The sequence below is a fragment of the Musca vetustissima genome, unplaced genomic scaffold (genome assembly GCF_032173495.1).
Source record: "Musca vetustissima isolate MV318-11 ecotype Yass unplaced genomic scaffold, APGP_CSIRO_Mvet_v1 utg4602, whole genome shotgun sequence".
Classification (NCBI taxonomy): Eukaryota; Metazoa; Arthropoda; class Insecta; order Diptera; family Muscidae; genus Musca; species Musca vetustissima.
Genome location: NW_026885412.1, coordinates 251,612 through 269,404, shown reverse-complemented (window position 1 = coordinate 269,404; position 17,793 = coordinate 251,612). Strand labels below are relative to the sequence as shown.

The 17,793-nt window shown below is 36.5% G+C and overlaps 1 protein-coding gene across 1 annotated transcript; it reads right to left on the bottom strand.

Moving 5' to 3' along the window:
• Window positions 1–184: 184 nt before the first annotated feature.
• Window positions 185–17,320, bottom strand: LOC133332681 (uncharacterized). The gene is made up of 5 exons (XM_061541060.1): window positions 17,227–17,320; window positions 12,830–13,978; window positions 3,623–5,584; window positions 3,107–3,421; window positions 185–234 (listed from the first exon to the last, which is right to left on the bottom strand). Exons 1-5 carry the CDS (start codon window positions 17,318–17,320, stop codon window positions 185–187), a joined length of 3,570 nt encoding a protein of 1,189 aa, XP_061397044.1.
• Between the last annotated feature and the right edge of the window lie 473 nt (window positions 17,321–17,793).

The window sequence follows — 17,793 nt, the reverse complement described above, 5'->3', positions numbered from 1 at the left end:
TTAATAAAAAATGTTTAATATTTTAAATATCTTTGAACTTTCACATAATGTCAATTTTCTCTTACACAGCATGAGTTTATATTTTTATTTTCAATATGGAATAAAACTTTGGAATTTCCTCTAAGCATTTTTGCAAAAAAATTAAAAATCGGTTTAGTATTCGCTGAGTTATTTGCATTTGAATTCAATCATGTTCCGAAATGTACTTGCTGTTCGCTGCTGGTCGCCTATTACCTGAAAATGTAAAATCACACAAAAATTGATTCTTTTGAAATGGCAATTTTTCCTTTCCACAATGGGCTGCTTGCTGGTTTGTATACAAAATTATAGCATACTTTTAGGCACACGTTTAATGTAGTATTACACACATCCATATACAGTAGCTGTTATGAAGAAAAAGAAACACAATTTCTTTCGATTTTTACAAGGCCGATTTTTGTGTGATTTTTCATTTTCAGGTAATAGGCGCCCAGCACCGAACAGTAAGTATAATTCGGAACATGGTTAAATTCAAATGCAAATATCTCAGCGACTACTTAACCGATTATAATAAATGTTATAAAAATGTTTAGAGAGAAATGTAATGTTTTATTATATATGAACAAAACATATATAAATGTATGTTAAATAAGAGAAAATTGGAATTATGTGAAAGTTCGACGATATTAAAAATATTGGCTTTTTTTAATAATTAACAAAGCCGTAAAGTCGATTTGGATAGCTTGTGCTATAGCCCACACAAATCGGCTTGACACATAAGTGGTGGATTTTATAAAGTTAAGAATATTACATTGTGTGGGAGGTACCAGAAGAATTCGACCGAACAATTTGATTTTAGTTTGAAATAAATATTACGATGTGCATAAAGAACATTTTTTTTTAAATCACACCTAATGTCACTTACCTGTAAATCTAAAAAATAAAACATTATTTGATTTTTTGTTTATTTTTTATGTTTGTAAATTTTATTTATAATAATGACTTATTTTGTTTGTGTGTATGTGTGTATTTGCAAGAATTATATTGTTTACAATTTTGTAATGAGTTCCCCAAAATGTTTGAAATTTTTTTGTTGATGATATGAGGTAACAATTAATTAATTATTTTATTTCTTATTTAATTTAATGTTGTTTATTTTTATTTCCAGTGTTTATATTTCAACATAAATAATAATTACAAATTGATTTTAAATATTAACTTATAAAATAGGTGTGTTCGTTTTTTTAATATTTATTTTAATTACAATTTTAACCATAACTACAAACTAAGCGACTCGATCGTTTGCTAGGCAAAATATATATTATAAAAATAATAATAATAATAATAATAATTAGAAATATTCTTAACAAATGTTTAATGTGAAATTCGTAGTATTTTTAAATATTTATATTTTCTAATTGTGTTGAATTATGTTTTTTGTTTTCTCAAAAAATTGTACATTTCAATTAGTAAATTCGAGCTTATATGAAAAATGTTTCAAATTTCTAACTTTTTTAAGAGATAATACTTTGTTTTACATTTTACATAGCGACTTTGTAATTTTTTGAAATTTTTATAAAATTTGTAAAAAATTACATTACAAGTTTTTTTGTTTTTCGTGTGTATGTTTTCCTCAAAGAAGGAAATATAAGTAGTAATTTGGTCGTTTCATGTCGAACTGATTTTTTCGGTCCACGACTTTTTTTTGTAAAATTTATTTTTTGGCAGTGTAGGAAATTTCTTTGAGAAGAACTTCTCAGACTTTCAGAATTTTTGTATATAGACAAAATTTACTTCAAGGTCCCATAGATTTTTTTTTTCTAAAAAAATAAGTTGTTTATTTTTATCAGGTCCCTGAGGAGATTTTTTTTCTATAGAAAAATTTCTCATCAGGTCCCTGAGGAGACTTTTTTCTACAGAAAAATTTCTCATCAGGTCCCTGAGGAGATTTTTTTGTGTAGACAAATTTCTCATCAGGTCACTAAGGAGATATAAATTTGTTTCTATAAAAAAAAATCCTTCAGGACTCTGAGAAGACTTGTCTATAGAAAAAATCTCATAAGGTTCCTGAGGAGACTTTTTCCATAGAAAAAATCCGTCAGAACCCTGAGGAGACTTTTGCTATAGAAAAAAATCTCATAAGGACCCTGAGAAGTACCTTTTTCTATAGAAAAAAATCCGTCAGGACCCTGAGGACTCTTTCTATAGAAAAAATCCGTCAGGACCCTGAGGAGACTTTTTCTATAGAAAAAAACCCGTCAGGACGCTGAGGAGACTTTTTCTATAGAAAAAAACCCGTCAGGACGCTGAGGAGACTTTTTCTATAGAAAAAATCTGTCAGGACCCTGGGGAGACTTTTTCTATAGAAAAAATCCGTCAGGACCCTGAGGAGACTTTTTCTATAGAAAAAGGAGACTTTTTTCTATAAAAAATTCTGCGGATACTTTTTTCTAAAGAAAAAATCCGTTTGGACCCTGAGGATACATATTTTCCAATGCAAAATATTCGTCAGGACCCTGAGGAGACTTTTTTTATACAAAAAAGAACCATCAGGACCTATGAAGGCTATTTCTATAAAAAACCGTAAAGCCCTGAGGAGACTTTTTTATAGTATAAAATCTTGAGGAGTCTTTTCTATAGAAAAATCCGTCTTGAGGAGACTTTTTTCTATAGTAAAAATGTGTCAGGATCCAAGAAGACCTTTGAGATGACTGTAAGTCTTTCTAAAGATCTTCTACATCTTCTAGAGATTTCCTATAGCAGGTAGACCTTCTAGAGTTCTTCTTTGTATACAAGACCTATAAGAGGCTTTTTAACCCTTTACCTAGAAGAACTTCTAGAGCCCTTCCATAGCTAGACAACCTACCAGTGGTCTTCTATTGCTGGAATACCTTCTCTAGGCTGACTGTACTTAGAAAATTCCTGCAGATCTTGTATAGAACCCTCTATACACATAAGGCTTTATACAGGGTATTTCTGTAGAGCTCCCATTAAACTCTTCTATCTTTCCACTCTCCCCGCTCTCTTTCCACCTTCCTCCAAAGGGTTTTTATTATTTCCATTACAAAATTGTCTGACCTTCTTCATAATTTATTTTTCCCCCAAAGAAACGTGTCTACAAAAAAACCATGACCGGCCACCTCAGCCGGTATATAACCCTGGCGACCGTCACGTGTCCGCACATAGAACCATTGACGATGATCTTTGGTCTCACGACACTCACACAGCGTGACAATATCACCTTTTTGCAATTGCAGGCCGCCGTCACCGGTTGAGTAGTCTGTTGTGATGGCAACCAGTGTCTGACGCTGGCCGCAATGGGCCGAGGAACGGCGTATCGCATTCAGGATGGAACGGGGAGCAACTGTGGTGGCGGTGGCCATTACACCGTTTGATTGATTGTTGATGTGATGTAATGAGGTTGGAGTTGGTGTTGTTGTTGCTGCTTGTGGTGTCTGCTGTTGTTGTAGTTGCAGTTGTTGTTGCTGCTGCTTAGTTGTGGTTATTACCAACGGCGGTTGTAGCTGCAGTTGATTGGGACTATACGATGTGACAGTTATGGTGGCGGCAGTATTGTTAAGTTGTGGTGGCTGTTGTTGTTGTGGTAATATTGTTGTCGTTGTTGCATTTTTGAGGTTATTGCAATTATTTGCCAATATCAATGCCGCTGTCTGTTGTTGTTGCTGTAGCTGTGGTTTCATATCTTTGGGATGTAAATGCTGGCCATTGTGACCATTGGTGATGAACGTTCGCGTAATATACGTCTTCTGGGCCGGTAAATGATGGACATGTTGTTTTTGCAGGGATTTGTGTTGTTGTTGCTGCTGCTGCTGCAGAGTAACATATTCATCATTGAGTTGATGATAGTGGTTCGATGATGTGGCCGATGCTGCCGAGGAATGATTCCTTATAATTTTCAGCTGGGCATAAGAAGTCTTCTCGGATAATTTTGGTTGTGAAGCGGCCCTCAAATAGAGTTTATCCACCTGCTGTTCTCCATAGATCGATGAGGTATTGCCATTTAAACAATCCGTATTGTCGGTATTCACAGATATCATTGTCACCGTATCGGCATTGTCGGTCAATTGACTTTTCAGATGTGGCGTCCTGGCACCCTCACTACGGCTGCGTGTCCCACCCACTCTTAGATGAATTTCCTTTTCCGAATCTGTCATATTGCCACATGGCTTTGGGAAAACATCACCAATGGTTTCCCAACATGCTTTGGGTTTTTGGTTCGCCTCCGCTTTGGTGCCCTCCTTTAGCCTAGCCTCGGCCGGTAAAATGCCCAGCGGCAGACAGGTGTTGTAGTTAACATAACCCTCTTCGGCATGGGGCGTCTGTACATAGAGCCAATTTTGATTTTTGAACACAGCATTTATCACCATTCCCAGAGGCAGGGAGACTTCCGTTTGATAGCCCCCCGGCCGGGTTTGATAGAGAATACATGAGGTAGACAATACCATTGGTATATTGGCGGGCGAGGCCAGCGAACACTTCGTCAGAAACTCGTCGACATTTTTAATGTCATAACCGAATTTGGGCGGACGATTTCGTTCCTTACGTTTGCGGTGGCGATGTCGTCGAGGATTACCCTCGGACGCTGCCACCAGACTAGGTTCAGAATAGGATCCTGACTTGAGTGAGGCCTTCGCCTCCTTCTTCAACGGCACCAGACCACCATTTACCAGATTCGCTGCCTGGGTCTCGGCACGAAACTGGGCCATTTTTGCTGCCAATTTCTTGCGTATCTCGTTACGTTTCTTAACCAAGGCCAAGGCTTCGGTGGATGCCGAAAATCCCTCGGGCAGGCGTTGTGGCGTACACACGAACAACAAATCTTTGGATGGTGGTTTGGTGCAGCTCTCATCTCGATGATATTCCAGGAGGTTTTGATTGCTAAAGAATTTCTGAGATGCCAGGGCGGTGGAGGCATTTGTGTAACTGGTCGGAGTGGTGGCATAGCCATTGAGGGGTTCCACATTTTCGCAGCCATTGGTGGTGGCGGTGTTCGCCGACTTTTTCAGACGATAACGTTTCTTTTCCACCACAGTGGTGTGATTTTGATTCACCTCCAAGTTGGCCAAACCCTTGCCGTTAACCTGATTGTTGTTCGTTATGCGCTGGCTATCCTTGCTCTCCTTTTTGTCATTGTCGTTGTGTTTTGTGGGCGATGAATCCTTTTGATTTGGTGTCTGTTGCTGCTGTTGTTGTTGTTGCTGTTCTCTTAATACCCAGGTAAGTGATATTCTTGGCCTTCGTATACTTAAATTTTGACCCATTTCCTGTTGTTGTAATCTTTGGTTTGCTTCTTCTGATTTTTGATTTGATGATGTTTGTTCTTGTTGTTGTTCTCCTGTAATGCCATTCAGTCTATTCGATATTTCTGCAATATTTTGATTTTGTTGCTGTCGTTGATACGGTATTTCCACATAATCGCTTGAGGAATCTTCAACATCGTCGTCGTTGTTGTTGTTGTGATGGTGATTGTTTCGTTCGTCTGGTGAATCGGTAAAGCTTCCCACTGTGGAATCACTTGTCTGCTGTTGCTGCTGCTGCAATAGTATCAGCGAACAGGCATTCAACAAGTCGGGACAATAGGCAGCTGGAAAATAATTATAGAGAGATGGAAAAGTAATGGAATTAGTAAGAAAAATTATATGTATTTGAGAATGATCTGAGAATACAAATATTTTAAAGATCCTTACGGATTATTCCAATTACGAAAAAAATCTTCAATTGAAGTATTTTCTGAAGTATTTTTATGTTAAAAAGTGTTATCAAGCTACTCCGGACTTTTTCAATAAATAAGATTACTCCGAGGTCTTTCTTTGGATTCGAGACACAGTGGAGTAGACTGCAAGCCTTTCAATGGAAGTAATAATGAATTGGTGAAAATGGTCCTGAGTAGATTGCTTAAAAACACCAAATTGGCATCACTTTTTGCGAATACATTGATTAAAATGATAATACCGCTATTGATATAAAATCAGCTGTTTAATTCAATGATTTGACATAACCCGTTTTAAAACATATTTTCGGAATGTTGAGTCGTAATAGATAGATTTTTGGCAGGTTACACTATGCTACAAAAAAAATAAATAAATAAATACTCTTTAAAAAATCTAAACCTTTGGCCCAAGGACAAACCCTATTGAAATTGGGGGAAATCGGTTCAGATTTACATATAGCTTCAATATATATTTTCGTCCGATTTTACGTAAATGGTGCACCAATGTCCCTATATATCATGGTGAGTTTCGCGTAAATCGGTTCAGATTTAGATATAGCTCCCATATATATTTTCGTCCGATATTATTTAATAGGTGCACCAAAACCTTATAAATTCTTCGATTTACACGAAATTTGGCATAGCGTACTGAGCATAGAATGATATGTGCAAAGTTTCGTGAAAATCGGTCCAAATTTTGATATAGCTCCCGTATATATTTTCCTCCGATTTAATGTAAATGGTGCACTAATGACCCTATATATCACTCGATTTGCACGAAATTTGGCATAACGAACTGAATTGAGTCTAGAATGATATGTGCAAAGTTTGGTGAAAATCGGTTAAGATTTAGATATAGCTCCCATATATATTTTCGTCCGATTTTATGTAAATGGGGCACCAAAGTCCCTATATATCATTCGATTTGCACGAAATTTGGCATAGCGTACTGAATTGAGTCTAGAATGATGAGTGGTGAGTTCCGGTAAAATCGGTTCAGATTTAGATATAGCATCAATATATATTTTCGTACGGTTTTATGTAATAGGTGTACCAAAACCGTATATATTCTTCGATTTGCACGAAATTTGGCATAGCGAATTGAATTGTGTGCAAAGTTTCGCTAAAATTCGTTCAGATTTAGATATAGCTTCAATATATATTTTCGTCCGATTTTATGTAATAGGTGCACCAACACCTTATATATTCTTCGATTTGCACGAAATTTGGCATAGGGAACTGAATTGAGTCTAGAATGATGTGTGCAAAGTTTCGTGAAAATCGGTCCAGATTTAGATATAACTCCCCTATATATTTTGCTCAGATTTAATGTAAATGGTGCACAAATGACCCTATATATCATTCGATTTGCACGAAATTTGGCATAACGTACTGAATTAAGCTTAGAATAATGTGTGCAAAGTTTCATGAAAATCGGTCCTGATTTAGATATAGCTCCAATATATATTTTTGTCCGATTTTATGTAAATGGGGCACCAATGTCCCTAAATATCATTCGATTTGCACGAAATTTGGCATAGCGTACTGAATTGAGTTTAGAATGATGTGTGCAAAGTTTCGTGAAAATCGGTTTAGATTTAGATATAGATCCCATATATTTTTTCGTCCGATTTTATGTAAATGGTGAACAAAAGTCCCTATTCGATTTTCACGAAATTTGGCACAGTGCACATAATTGAGTGTAGAAAAAAAATCGATTCAGATTTAGATATAGCTCCCATACACCATATATCTCCATGCACTACATAGCTCCCGTGCACCAAAGTCCCTATATATCTTTTGATTTCCACGATATTTGGCACATCGTAGTTAATTGAGTCTGGAATGATGTGTGCAAAGTTTCGTGAAAATAGGTTTAGATTTAGATATAGCTCCCATATATATTTTCGTCCGATTTTATGTAAATGGTGCACCAAAGTCCCTATATATCATTCGATTTGCACGAAATTTGGCATAGTGTACTGCATTGAGTCTAGAATGATGTGTGCAAAGTTTCGTGAAAATCGGTTCAGATTTAGATATAGCTCCCATATATATTTTCATCCGATTTTATGTAAATGCTACACCAAAGTCCCTATATATCTTTCGATTTGCACGAAATTGAGTCTAGAATGAAATGTGGAAAGTTTCGTGAAAATCGATTCAGATTTAGATATAGATCCAATATATATTTTAGTCGTATTTTATGTAAAAGTCCCCATATATCTTACGATTTGTACAAAATTTAGCGTAGCGTAGAATGATGTGAGAATCGTGACGTGAAAATTGTTCCAGATTTAGATATCGCTCTCATATATATTTCGTCCGTGAAAATCGGTTCAATGAAACGAAATTTAGCATAGCTTACAGAAAGGCATAAAGATCTTATATTCAAGTTAGTTCAATTTCATGTCAATGTTTTTTTTCGAAAAGGCGGAGTCTGTTAGGAGACATATGTAGAATATACCCAAAGTGGTGAAGGGTATAATCGGCCCAGCCGGCTTTACTACTTTCCTTACTGGTTTTTTTATATAGTCTAAAGGATTTTTTATACAGAAAACAATTTTCTAAGGGAACTGACAGTCAGTGGATTTTTTATAAAAAAATAAGAAATATCTCCATTTTTAAATCATATAATAACCTACACAACTACCACTGAACTATACGATCTTTTCCGAATCATATTTTCATGGAGTAAACATTCACTCCATAAGATCCAAATTAGTTATTTTACAAAGAAAAGGTTAATTTCAGTCATTTGATTATAGAAAATTTGTGGTGTTCGGATTTTCATTTTGGCATCTAGAGCGATTTGGATACAAATAAAGTTTTCGGTCCTTTTTATCCCCGGGCCATATCTGTTCATCATCGAACATTATATCTCCTTCAGGAGTAAATGTGTATCTCATAGAATACAACTGTTGCTTATTCTATAGTCAGACCCGTTTCTCTGTGTAAAATTTTGTGATGTTCGGGTTATAATTGTGGCCTCTAGATCGGCTAGAAAAACTAGAAAGAAAAACAGACAAATATGTAGTTTCTGGTCCTTTTGATTCCTTAAATATTAACGGATCAATACCACAACCCGTCCTGCATGCAAAATTTGGTGATGGTTGGTCCGTGTTAACAAATTATAATGGACAGACGGACGGACACACATGCCTAGATCGTCTCAGCAAGTTGAGATATGATGATCGGTATACTAAAACATGGGTCTAGGGCCAATATTTCGCTGCGTTACACATTCTTGGGGCCACACAAAGATTTAATACCCTGACAACATAGTTGTGTAGGGGATAATTACGAAATTGAAATTCAATATTTTGTCAGCATGACCCAAAAACCAAATTAGCTCACAAAAAAAAATTGTTTTTATTTAACGTACAATGAACTTGAGACTCAGCATAATTGTATTTTTTTTATTTTTCAATATTTTGTTGACTAGTGAAACTGATTCACATATGCCGTCATAAACAGATCTATGTACTAAGCAGAAATACAAGAGGCTGGTTGGTTGGTGGTTTTCCATGCATTGCACGCTGGTATAGTTCGCCTAGGCCAGGCCAGTCTTCTTTCTGTGTTAATTTATAAGTCGGAAGTAGTTTTGATGAGCGTCGTCGTTGTTGTTAGTAAACAAAAGCAACAACAAAAACAATAACTAAACCGGTTGGTCCAAACTCTGAGCAGCGAACAATGTTCAACATTAGCTTTGTATGGTCTCAGCATGTTTTTACCAAAACAAAACGCAGACAACTGGCAAAGAGCGGGGAATTGAATTTTTGGATTTTGTGATCAGCGGTTCATTCAAACATTTTTGAAGATTTCAAATGACATAATTTTAATTGTCTTTAAATACAAATTCATAAAATGAAAACGGCAATTATTTTAGTAATACTCTGTGTGGTAATTCTACAACTGATACCGCCAAGGATTGCCAAGACCACGGTAAGTAACGAGATTTCAATTTGGTAGTTGAAACCCAATTTTTATTTTTTGTTTGTTTTTGTAGTGTGATCGCATCACCGAACATGGCTACCCCTGTGAAAATCACACGGTCACCACCAAAGATGGCTATTTGTTGACCATGTTCCGCATACCCCATTCCCCGCAAATGGTGAACGAGGAAAATGAAATCTCTCCCAGACCTGCCGTTTTGTTGATGCATGGTACCGAATGCTCTTCCGATATGTGGGTATTGAATGGTCCCAATGATGGTCTACCCTTCCTCCTGGCCAATGCTGGCTATGATGTTTGGATTGCCAATATACGCGGAAATCTGTATTCACGGCGACACAAAACACTCTCACCCAACTCCCGAGAATTTATGAATTTCTCATTTGATGAAATTGGCCGTTATGATGTACCGGCAAAAATCGACTATATTTTGGAAAGGACCAATCAAAAGAAACTCCATTATATTGGATTTTCTCAAGGTGCACGCATCTTTATGATAATGATGGCCACAAAATCAAAATATAGTGAAAAAATCCAAACTGCTCAAATGTTGGGTCCAGGGGTATTTTTGTGTCACATTCGTTCACAATTGCCCACGCTACTGGCTCCGATATTTGGTAGACCAGGAATTTTGTCAACAATTTTTGCCTCCGTACAGGGTAATGGTTTTGGTGATATAATGCGTTCGGTGCTGCCCAACATTTGTCGGCAAAGTGAGGGGACCTGTGCTAATTATTTGCAAAATATGGTGGGACGAGATTCGCCGTATGTCAATAGGGTAAGTTTTTGAAATAATTTTTATTTAATCAAAACAATTATTAATCCATCTCCTTTGTAGACCCTCTTGCCGGAATTTTTCTCCACCTATCCAGCGGGTACCTCACCCCGTTTAACCTTACATTTCCTGCAGCTGGTCAACTCTTGTAAATTCCGTGCCTTTGATTTTGGTTCGAGGGAAAATATGCAAAAATATGGCCAGGCGGAACCACCAGCCTATGACTTGAAAAAAATCAAACTGAGAAGGCCCATGGAATTATATTTCAGTGACAATGATTATTTGGCCACCATTGAGGATATACGCCACCTGTACAAAATTATGGGCAACCAGCTAAATCTGCATCGCCTCAACATGGGCAAATATAATCATTTTGATTTTGTCCTGGCCAAAAATGTAAAGACCGTAATCAACGATTGTGTTATCGATAAAATGCAAGCATCCGAAGGCCGGCCCTTTAATGGCAGTTTGTGTAATAATTTTAGAAATAAAGCATTTTAAAAACAATTAGTTTAAAAAAATATTTAAATTTGTTGAAAACAATTCTCCAGGTCCCTAAGGACAGTTGTTTTTATTGAGAGAAAAAAATCCTCAATAACCTGAGGAGACTTTTTTCTATAGAAAAAAATTCCTCAGTACCCTGAGGAGATTTTTGAACAGACTGATTCCTCAGTAAACTGAGGAGACTTTTTTCTATAGAAAAAAAATCCTCAGTACCCTGAGGAAACTTTTTTCTATAGAAAAAAATTCCTCAGTACCCTGAAAAAAATTCCTCAGTACCCTTAGAGACTTTTTTCTATAGAAAAAAATTCCTCAGTACCCTGAGGAGACTTTTTTCTATAGAAAAAAATTCCTCAGTACCCTGAGGAGACTTTTTTCTATAGAAAAAAATTCCTCAGTACCCTGAGGAGACTTTTTTCTATAGAAAAAAATTCCTCAGTACCCTGAGGAGACTTTTTTCTATAGAAAAAAATTCCTCAGTACCCTGAGGAGACTTTTTTCTATAGAAAAAAAATTCCTCAGTACCCTGAGGAGACTTTTTTCTATAGAAAAAAATTCCTCAGTACCCTGAGGAGACTTTTTTCTATAGAAAAAAAAATTCCTCAGTACCCTGAGGAGACTTTTTTCTATAGAAAAAAATTCCTCAGTACCCTGAGGAGACTTTTTTCTATAGAAAAAAATCCTTAGTACCCGGAGGAGACTTTTTTCTATAGAAAAAAATCCTTAGTACCCGGAGGAGACTTTTTTCTATAGAAAAAAATCCTCTGTACCCTGAGGAGACTTTTTTCTATAGAAAAAAATTCCTCAGCAACCTGAAGAGAATTGTTTCTATAAAAAAACCCCCAGTACCTTCAGGGGATTTTTTTCTTTGGGAAAAAAACATCAGTTCCCTGATGTTACTTTTTCCTTTAGAAAAAAATCATCAGTTTCCTGAGGAGAACTTTTTCTGTAGAAAATAGTCTTCAGACTTTTCCTGAGGAGACTTTTTCTAAAGAAAATAATTTTTGGAGATCCGGTGTACAATTTTTTTTTGTACTAAGTAAATATTCTGGATTCTTTGAATACTTTTCTCTTCGGAACAAATTCCTCATGATCTTGAGAAACATTTCTCCGGTATCTAATGATTCTTTTTCCTAAAGTAAAAACTTCCTAAGTTCATTGATATACTTTTTTCTACAAAAAAAAAACCTCAATACCCTGAGGAGATTTTTTATGGAAAAAATTCTCCAATAGCCTGATCAGAATTTTTGCAATAGAGAAAAATCACCTGGCACCTCACGTCCCTGTATAGGTTGTTTTCTATAGAAAAAATGTCTCTGGTTCCTGAGTATATTTTTTCTATAGAAAAACATAGTACCTTTTATTCTATAGAAAAAAATGATCAGGTCCTTGAGAAGATTTTTTTATATAAGAATATGCTTCTTCAGAACTTTTTTCTATAGAAAAGTTAAATAGGGCCTAATTTTTGGAGATCCGGTGTAGAATTTTTTCTGTACCAAGACAATATTCTTGATTCTTTGAATACTTTTCTCTTCGGAACAAATTCCTCGTGATCTTGAGAAACATTTCTCCGGTATCTAATGAATATTTTACCTATAAAAAAATTCCCCAATAGCTTGATGAGAATTTTTGCAATAGAGAAAAATCACCTGGACCCACACGTCCCTGCGTAGGGGTTTTTTCTATAGAAAGAAATGTCTTTGGTCATTGTGTAGAAAAACATAGCACCCTGAGGAGACTTGTTACTATAGAAAAAATCATCAGGTCCTTGAGACGATTTTTTATATAGGAAAAAACTTCTTCAGAACATTTTTCTATAGAAAAAATTAAAGAGGGCCTAGACCTTACCTATCAAATGAGGGTATAGTAAAGCAAATATCTCTACTTACCTCTTAATTTTAATAAACGTTGTCGACGACGTCTTCGCTGATCTCTGTTAGAACCGATGTTCGGTTGAGCCTCGATAAAATTCGAGTCGATGTCACTAATAGTCGTCGTGCTATCGGAATCTGTGGTATCGTTGTTGTTACTGTGATTAGGAATAAGTGGAGAATTTGAGAGATGATGCTGGGATGGTTGTTGTTGCGACTGCTGCTGATGTTGTTGTTGTAATAAATGCAATTTTCGGCGACGTTGATTTCTACGTCTTTGTTGCTGTTGTTGTTCTTGCTGTTGTGATACTGACACTGTTGCCACATTTCTTGAAGGGTAGCTGACATTGGCCAGTGGTGGCTCTTGTCCAACTTGGCCATATACCGCTTCGAATGAGTGTTTATTCCTTCCAATTCTGCTTTGACGATTCCCTGTCGTTGTTGTTGTTGCTGTTCCAGGAGTGATATTATGTCTATTTAAGAAAACATAATCCTCCTCAGCGTTGTCATCAATGCCAGGACCAAGAACTTCCGGTACTTGATAAGGCCTTAAAGGCAATGCTGGATATTCTAGTGTTGACAGTGGCGGTGGAGGTGGCAATGTCGGAAATGGTTGCCGATGATGATGTCGATGTTTTTGCCTCCGTTGCTGTTGTTGAGGTTGCTGCAGCTCTTGCTGGTTTGCATTTTCAATGTGATTTCCATGAAGATTTTGAGCATTTATTTGCTCATGTTCCACCTCCTCCTCCTCCCAACGACCTGGTGAATACGATGGAGGTGGCGTTACAGACAATGACTGATAATTTGGCGGTGGAGTGCGTCCTCGTTGATGCTGTTGTTGTTGTCGTCGTCGATTTACAAACAATTCTTCGGGGTCGTTATCATTTTCGTTGACGACATCGTTCGCATTACTGCCGCCATTGATGCAATTCAATGTGACAAAACGTGGCAGACGACTCGTCGTTGCCGTTTGCCTTGCAACCACTGCCGTCGCCACTGACTGTGACGTTGTGGCTGCTTCCGAGGTATTCTCTCCACAATGGCCACCACCACCACTTGAGGTTACTTCAAGCGTTGAATTATTAAGGGACGATGAAGTATTAATATAACGATGGCGATGATGATGACGGTGGGGCGGGGGATGCTGAGGACGGGACCGGTTGTGTCCTGAAATTATTACAAAAATACAAAAAATATAAATGAATGGAAGTAAAAGAAAAAAATCATTACCCGGTGAAATGCAGAACAATGAAGGATATAAAACAAAAGTTAAACTACAAAAATTATAATAACAACAAATACAAGTAAAACAACAATAAAAAAACAACAACAACATCTGAGACTAAAAAAATATATTTTTGCCGTTTGGATTATCCACGTTAAAGTGTGGACGAAATAATTGCAGGAATCAGGGTTAAATCGAATGGTGCATACCCTTCTTATAAGAGACCCGAAGAGAACTTTCCACAGAAAATAATGTTCTTGGTTCCAAGAGATCATTATGCTGAGGACCTTTTTCCTAAAATTTGATTGGCATCACGTGGATTTCTATTGATCTTTAAATGAAAATCTTAGAGTAAGTAGAAATTACGCATATTAACAATAAAACTCATAATTAGATAATGAGATCTAGAAGACCTCTGGAACTCTTATTTCAATCGTAGCAGGCATATAACACATTTATACTTAAATCTGACGACCTCGGAGAGCTTTATTTGACTGAGAACAAATAAGATCGATTTATGATCCATATGAAGGACTTCTGTAAGAAAACCCGAAAACTTCTACAAAGTTCGTAGCGCCTTCCAGAGTTTACTATTGGCCCTGTATTAAGCATAGAATATCTCGGAAGTCCTCCTTTGGACCACAAAAACTCTTCTGGAGAACTCGGGAGGGTTTCTGGTGAACTCTGCAGGGCTTCTATTTGTTGGAACTAATTGAATTTTTGTATTGACCTCTATCGCTCTTATATTGATCTTTTGAACTTCTAACTACTATATAAACATTTTCTAAGGACTTTGAAACCTAAAAAGGTTTTTTTACGAAGCATAGGTACCACGGATGATTTCCCTTTGCGGACAGCCCATACAAGACCCTTGAAAAAATTATACTAGCTGTATAATACCTGAAGATAACTTCTAATCTCTCAACGTGTACAGAATCCTCCGAAAAAAAATTATTTTTACCATAGAAAACCTTGGAAAGCCTTTTTTATCTGAGAATATCTCTCGAGAGGAAAATATACCTCTGGGTTCTATTTACATCTAGAGAAATGGTAGATGCAAATTTCAGAAGTCATATGATTGCCTAGAAAATAGTTCTGGAGACTTCAACTGATATTTGAATAAGAGATCTCCGAAGAAAAAACATTGGAAAATCTCTCAAGATCTTTTGAGCTTTGATGAACTGAGAAGCCCCCAAAAGGAAGGAAAGCATCTAAAGGCTCTCATTAATCATTAGAACAAGGACAATTTTATATGATCCTTAATAGACTCTAAGCTAATTCTGTTGATCATAGAAGACAACTGAAGATATAGTTCTGTGCATAGAGGACCACTAAGAAGTGAAGTCCTCAATGACATTAATTATATATATAGCTCTACCTCTTATTGACTAAGAAGGCCTCAGAAGCTCATAGACCACCTAAGAAGACCTCTGAATGACTCAGAAAAAGATCTAAAAAACTTATATTTTTCATTGCCTCTTTTTACCCTAGAAAACCTTTTGGAAATAGATCATTCGACTTCTGATGGATTTTGATTTAGTATATAAGTTGCATATATGGCTTTTCATGACCTCTAATGTCCATTTAATCACCTTTGGATAGTTCAACAGAACTTTTCTTTATCGTTGAAGGTCTCACAAGAATCATATTATTTACATAAAAGTCTTCTATTGGCACCTGAAATAGATCCTCCGACTTCTATTAGACTTTTATTAACCATAGAAGTCACATAAATAACTTCTATTGACCTCTGAAGTCCATCTAATCACCTAGGAAGACCTTTCCAGGACTTTTCACCATCATAGAAGGTCTCAGAAGAACTGTAGAAACATTCAAGTTTCCTAAAGACCTCTGAAGTCCCTTTAACCATCTTATTAGACCCCAGCAGGACTTTCCTGATATTAGAAGGGCTCCAAAGAACTTCAAACAAAAATAAAAGTCTTATTTTGGTCTCTGAAATCCATCAAATCACCTTGGAATACCTCTGCAGGACAATTCTTCATCATTGAAGGCTTCAAAAGAACTATAGAAACATAAAAATTTTCTAAAGACCTCTGTAGTCCCTTTAATCATATTAGAAGACCTCAGCAGGACTTTCAAACAAAAATAAAAGTCTTATTTTGGTCTCTGAAATCCATCAAATCACCTTGGAATACCTCTCCAGGACTCTTCTCCATCATAGAAGGCCTCAGAAGAACTTTAGAAACATAAAAAATTTTAAAGACCTCTGAAGTCCCTTTAATCATCTGAGAAGATCTCAGGAGGATTTTCCTGATCTTAGAAGTCACATCTGAAGAACTCATAAAATATATTTATTTTCCATTACCCGTGGAAGACCCTCTGAAAAAGCTCTACCAAACAAAGAAGAACTTATATTTTGCATTACCTCTTTTTACCCTAGAAAACCTTTTGGAAATGGTTCCTTCGACTTCTAATGGACTTTTATTCACTATAGAAGTCACATAAATGTCTGCTTTGACCTCTGACTTCTTTTTATCGTAGAAGGCCCCACAAGAACCATATATTTTACATAAAAGTCTTTTATTGGCCACTGAATTCCACCTAATGTCATTAGAAGACTTCTGCAGGACTTTTTCGATTTTCTAGGAGCCCAGATGGCCCTAGAAGCCTCCACAAGAAAGAAAGTCTCGTAAGGTTCTCATTGATTATCAAATCCTTCGATAATCTTATATTACCCTTAAGAGTCTCCGAAAGAATTATCTTGGCCATAGAATACAGCTGAAGATATTCTTTTATTCACAGGGTGTCTTTGAAGAACCTTAGAACACCTGATAGGTCTAATTTTTTTGGCTTTTCTACTCCACAAAATGTATTTTTCTCCTAAGGCAATACCAATGAATGTATCTGACATTTGCTTAATCGGCTTCCTTTGTAATGCATGCCTGGCATAATCGGTAATAAGCCAACCATCAATGCTTGAGATACACCCCGTTCCACCTTTACAAATCAGCCGTTACAAACCAAAGAAGTAAAATGTAAATGCTCTCCACTCATTTTCAGGTGAAGGATATATTGAAGAAGAAGAATAAGTAGAATACAGAACAAAACAAAAACATCCTTGCAACTCATTTTCACAGAGATCCAGTCAGTCAGCCCGCCAGAAAGCCTGCGGTGGCATTGAATTGTTTACAACGAAGCTTTGGTGGCTGGTTTTGTCGTTTGCCATTACTCATGCCACAATGCCATGCCACAGTGCCGGTTCGCTGTTGTTCTTCTTCCACGACCTCTTGTAGCAACATTGTTGTGCTGCTATTCATCAGCATGTTGTTGTTTTTGTTGTAAAGAAGCATTGCGAAAAAGTACGACAATTAAATTATATAAGCCTTGAAGCAGGGTATATTGATTTAGGTTAAGGGTAAGTTGACATCATTGTAATGGGTAGTGATGTCACATACCCACACACACACCCCCACATTTACTCACATACACAGAATGCTTCGAGCGGATGTTATTATATACCATAAAGTGAATATTTTTTGTTTTCATTCGTGGAAGTAAAACTCATTCCAAAAAACAAAGAACTTCTTACAAAGTATTGTCAACAACAATTCCCATTCCCAAGTAGTCCCGTTTTTGCTAGCACTGCATCACAAGGATGCAATTTGTGCATTCCCCAGTACCGTTGGCAATTTTCTGTAAATCAAAGGCTGTAAAGTGTTGAAGAATCCCTTTTTTGTATATTTTTAATTATTTCGATGTGACCATAAATGAAAGAAGTGGCTGAGAGAGGGGTAGC